General features: G+C 34.6%; 2 protein-coding genes across 2 annotated transcripts; one reads left to right on the top strand and one right to left on the bottom strand.

Moving 5' to 3' along the window:
* Positions 1 to 2000, top strand: LOC111402195 (transcription factor MYB36-like). The gene is made up of 3 exons (XM_023030349.1): positions 1 to 423; positions 491 to 620; positions 1137 to 2000. The coding sequence occupies exons 1-3, from the start codon at positions 288 to 290 to the stop codon at positions 1813 to 1815; spliced, it is 945 nt and encodes a 314-aa protein (XP_022886117.1). The 5' UTR covers positions 1 to 287; the 3' UTR covers positions 1816 to 2000.
* A 2584-nt stretch (positions 2001 to 4584) lies between these two features.
* Positions 4585 to 5493, bottom strand: LOC111402194 (protein GLUTAMINE DUMPER 3-like). Its single transcript, XM_023030348.1, has one exon. The coding sequence runs from the start codon at positions 5289 to 5291 to the stop codon at positions 4827 to 4829; it is 465 nt and encodes a 154-aa protein (XP_022886116.1). The 5' UTR covers positions 5292 to 5493; the 3' UTR covers positions 4585 to 4826.
* Positions 5494 to 5760: the final 267 nt, after the last annotated feature.

Here is a 5760-nt window from a genome sequence, read left to right as displayed (position 1 = left end):
TAACTATCCAAAAGTGCGTGTACTGCGAGAGAGCTAGAGAGAGAAATGCAAAAACCCTAGATTAGATGGTAAGACTTTTTTGGTTCTTGTAAGTATCACAATCATCATTTGTCTACCTATATATACAGGTCTTCCCTTCTTGCATTTTTCCTCAGCAATCATAGAAAACTTTCTATCTGGTTTTGTTTGGTTCGGAGAGAATTAGAAAAGAAAGATTGAGAAAGCAATTCAGCTTCGAAAAACGTCCCGAAGAGTTAAGTGTTTGTCGATTCAAGTCGGAGAAAAAGATGGGAAGAGCCCCTTGTTGTGACAAAGACAACGTGAAGAGAGGACCATGGTCTTCTGAAGAAGATGCAAAACTCAAGACCTATATGGAGAAATATGGTACTGGTGGCAATTGGATTGCTCTTCCTCAGAAAATTGGTATATATGCATCTCTCTCTCTCTCTCTCTCTCCGTGTGTGTCTCTCATGTTTATATGTATGTGCAGGGCTTAATAGATGTGGAAAGAGTTGCAGATTGAGATGGCTGAATTACCTGCGACCTAACCTCAAACATGGCGGATTCACAGAGGAAGAAGACAACATAATTTGCAGCCTCTATATTAGCATTGGCAGCAGGTCTCTCTCTCTCTCTCGCTTATTCTCTAATTGCAGAGAAAACATCTAGCACATGCAGAGAAATACAGACAAACAAAAAAAAGCAATACATGCCCTGAGTTTCAGATAGAACTATCTAGTTGTCCTTTTGCAAGTGTCTATGATGCTTTTGTTTGAAGAATAACACGTGCATCCTAGTTAGCTAGGACTCATTTTTTTCGGATTAAGCACTGAATCCTTCTCAGGAGAGCAATAAGAAATATTGTGAAATAAAAATCAAACAAAGCAAACACAGTGTTCATATTGGACTCTCTAGTTAATAGTAGCCTCCACTTGTCACTACAGGTGTGACGAAGAAAAAGAAAACAAGTTTTCTCATGCGTCACACACTTTAAAAAAAGGTTCTCTGAAAAATCATTCATACATTGGGAAATTTATGGCAACCTGTTTACAGCATCTTTTGAAAGGTTTCTGTTAGTCTTTACGTCTACTTTTTTGTTGCTCGATCATTTTTATTATAATTTTTGATCTGATCAGATGGTCCATAATTGCTGCCCAACTGCCTGGAAGAACAGACAATGATATCAAAAATTACTGGAACACTAGATTGAAGAAAAAACTGTTGGGAAGGCACAAACAACCTCACAGAAATAGACTGTCCATTTCAGGTCGGGATTCAAATGGTATAGATGACAGCCAAAATTTTCAAAACTTGAGCATGACAACCCTAGAAAGACTTCAGCTACACATGCAAATTAAAACTCTTCAAAATCCCTTTTGTTTATACTATAATCCTGCATTGATGGTTCAAAATTTCCAGTTCTTGGAGGAAAACCAAGACATTCTGATGCAACAAGATTATTTCAATTTGAGCAATTTGAAAGAAGATGAACTTGGAAATTCTATCAATGGAATACCATCTACGGAAAATATTTCAGGGCAATCAAACACTAACACGAACACGGGAATTCAGCCTAGTTCGACATTCATTCAAGCAGAACTTGATGTTGGGTTTATTCCTGCACAAAATTCGATGGTGGTTGATGAGTTTCAATGTTTCAAAGAAATAGATGGCTCAAAATTATATAACCCAAGATGGTTGTCTAATGAATTTGATGTCAATTTAGCATCCTCAAACTCCTGGGATTCTGCTAATGTTCTTCATAAACCCGAAGAAATGTGCCAAAATTACTCAACTGGCTACAGTATACAGTAACAGAAGATACGACTTCGAGGATCTGTAGGAGTTCATTTGTTGCTTTATAAAAGAGGGGAATTATATAAGGTGGAGAACCTTATTATTGGTGTTGTAAATTATGTGAATAATGTTATGTTCTTGTCATCTTGCCAAATTATAAATGTACTAGACATGATTTTTAAAAGAGTTTTGTCATTATTGAAGAATCTCGTTTATTCTCACCAGATTAACTTATCTTTTATCCAATGCTATATACATGCATAATTTTGTGATGCCAATCGGTACTTCAATTATAAATCTCTAGCCCTTGTTTGAACACCTTTTTTGTATAAATAGATTTTGTGATAGTGATTTTTAAAGAATGTGTTGTTAAAAAATAGGAAAAATTTGAGGTTTACGTATAAAATTATTTTATAAAAGAATGTACGGTCAAAAATGAATTTTTGAAAAGTGGGACTTAAACAAGAGTCTAAACATTTATTTTCAAGAACATAAAGGAATTTTGACAAAGGTTGAATAGTAAGCAACATTACAATATATGGGCCCACTAAGTAATATTCTAAATTATTCGTGGCCCCATGTATTGTAATAATGCTTACCATTCAACCTTAGGCGATAATTAAATGTGTAGATTTATAACTGAATTAGTTTCCGTCTGTGTACTTTCATAGGTGTGTATGTATACATCTTTCATGTAAATGTATAGATTTGAAGGCATTCATTGTGCGAGTTCAGATATGTTGTCCTCAAGTTCATGTTGCCAGACTTCCTCTCAATAAACAATTGATACATCAATCTAATTTTACGTCTCATCAATTTTTATTTTATCTAAACGACTATCCTTACATTTTCAAAGTCTTATTCATAAATTACTATGTACTTCTTCATATATTACTATATATGTAAGTATTTGATATAATGTTGTCCTTTCCATTATTTGTTTTGACTTTAATTGAAGAATGTGTTTTTATGAATATTAGAACTTTAGGTAAACGTAAAATGTAAATGAATATAAAAGGTTCAAAAGCATTAAATGAGTATAAATTATTAGTGAATAAATTTAGAGTGATAGATTTTCTTATTGTCTATTTAAATCAGTGCACATAAGATTAAAAGCATAATAGACAATTTTTTTCCTTAAAGTATATATATAATAATGATTGATGGAAATAGTGGCTTCCCTTAATAAATAATAAAAGTAAAAATAAATTAAGTGCTCTCGATATGATATGAAATAGAGATTGATACTAAAATTATGGTCGATAAACTATGATTGTGATCCCACTCCAATTTCAGATCTCAACCTTTTCAACTAGAAATTAATAGCACGAACTATTGTGACTTATAAATGCAGAGTTTCGAAATTTGACTCTAAACCTGATTTTTGAAATTCTTATGTATTGCCTGATTTTTAAATTGTTCTTCTAAACATTTCCTGGCTGTTGTGTAATTACCCCTTAAATATATAAAGGACGGGCGTAAAGGTGTCTGCCTACCGAATAGTAAAGAGGCCGGACAACAGAAAACTACTAGCCCACAATTTTGAACAAAACCGATATAGAATTGAAATCCAGAGGCCCAACAAGTAATGAAATGCCCAAACATTCTGTTCAAGAGTGCATGAATCAAGGTGTAAAGCCCTAAAAAAATTTCACAATTGAACAGTCAAAATTAGGGACCAAGATAGTTTTAATTTGAGTGATGCTATAGTTACAGGGGTTTGGTTCACAGGCCCCTACCAGGGAAGACATAAGGTGGGCCCCACAATAATTTTTTTTTTTTGGTAAATACAGGTGGGCCCCTCCACACAGTGAGGGGCCTGTAAAGCCCCTGCATTCTCCTTTTAATTTAGCCCAAAATTGACATAAACCGGAATTCTAAAGTTTATCATCAAGAAATTAACCACTCACATATAGCTAGAGGTGTATAATGTATTCAGCCAATACAATCTGACTAACGTTCTGCATCCCGTCAAGGAGTAAGCAACAATACTTAGGAGATCATTTATGGTGCTTAGCTTATATTAAGCAGCAGTGACATGACACACCATTTAATTGGTTAATAAGTTGATGATAGGTCCATATATTTAATAATTTACCAATTCAATGATTTGTCATGTCATCGATACTTAATATAAGTTAAGCACCGGTGCTTATGAAGCCATTCTTTTATATATATATATATATCATTATTATTATTATTTTTAAAAGACCAACATCATGAATTGTCCATATACATGACCAAACTCGACATTTCTTACCCTTGAATAGTGTCGAGCCAAGATAAAATTTGACATGGGCCAAAAGAAGGACCTGCAAATTCAACACGATTTTACCTCGCTAATCATAATCATCCTCAAAGAATTGAATATTGAATATCCTTTATAAAGTAGATATTTTAAAACGTCAGCAAATCATTATCAAATTGTAAAATATTCTTATATAATTGCAATTATGAACTCCTTTTATGCTCATTAGTCAATTTAAAATTAATTACTCCACCATAGGACTAGTTGCATGAAGCCTTTGCACAATGATTTAACGTGCAAAACCTACAATAATGCACCCACTCAACAAGACAATGCATGCTGTTGTGTACCACACTAGCTACCACTTTATGATGTTACAATATTTATCTTCCCAAATTAAACCAACATATATTTTCTTACATCAACTGCCTCATTTGATTTACCTCGTACACATCAAATTTATTTTTTCAATAAATGTTTGATATTGGAACAACTTTTATAAATGAGTAATATGATGACGTTTTTAAAACCTAAATATATTGATACCAATTAAATTATTTTATCTAAAAGTTTAAAGTGTTTCGACATTCAAAAGTAGATACAAAATCCTAGTAATTTTTTTCTAATTGGACATTTCCATTAATGGGAGAACAAGAATTCGAGAAGGAATACCAAAACCTAGTCCATTAATCTAGTTTCGTCATTCAAAAGATGAGTGCTCGACTTCTTTATAGCTTTCGGTGGTGCAATCTAGATAGCATAGGGTTCTACAAAAGAGATTTCAATGGACCTGATCTGCGGCCTCATGGTCCTCTATGTTCCCCATTTCTACATTTCCATCATTTTTTTCCTTCTTCTTCTCTTCGTTGTCTTCCACTGATGTCTCTGTTGATTTACTACTTGTACTTTTACTGGAAAAAGATGATGCTCTGCTGGACATAGGAGTGGCCAAGCAAGTTGGCTTTTCTTGGCCAGCCAAGATCACCAGATATTTCTCTTCAAAAACTGGCGGAACCGCCTTCACGCTGCCATTAACCTCCCCGGCTTCGAGATCCCTCTCGGTTTCGCCCTGATTCTCGAGATAACCGGAAAGCTTCCAATATGAGCACGCCAGGATCAACAGAGCAAAACCAATGAGTCCTAACATGGCAGCAAATCCTCCAAAAAGGTATGGCACCGGCGAATGCCATGGCGAGTGCTGTGCAGGTGATGAATATGATGATGTTGGAGCTTCCACGATACCCATTTTCAAGTCTAATAAAAAGAATATATGATGGTGCTGTCAAAACGTTTCTAAGATTGTTTGAAGAATTTCAATTTTACTCTAACGTTTTAGAAATTTTCCTGAAAATAAAGAACTAGTTATGGGGAGGAGGCGGTTGTGGTGGTGGATTGGGTGGAGGAGGTAGTGTTGGGGCTGACGAATTGAGGAAGGAAATAAGGGGTTGAGGTGGTTATATATAGGAAAGAGGGAACAGTTGGATTTTCTTTTCTTTTCTTTAATTATTTCGTCATTTCATGAAAGGCGGGGCCTACATCTTTGTTCATATCTAAATGCACAGTCGGAAGCACTCGAGTTTGTTGAGAGAATGGCATATTGCCATAACTAATGGTAACAAAAGCATAAGAAGTAATTTACTTTTGAAAGACGTAAATTTATTTTGAGAATATCAACGATAGATAAAATGTGATTGGTCTCTTTCTTGGAGCGCAAC

Source organism: Olea europaea, chromosome 10 (genome assembly GCF_002742605.1).
Source record: "Olea europaea var. sylvestris chromosome 10, O_europaea_v1, whole genome shotgun sequence".
NCBI classification, from domain to species: Eukaryota; Viridiplantae; Streptophyta; class Magnoliopsida; order Lamiales; family Oleaceae; genus Olea; species Olea europaea.
The sequence above is the reverse complement of the archived record's forward strand: the minus strand, read 5'-3'. Positions and strand labels throughout refer to the sequence as shown.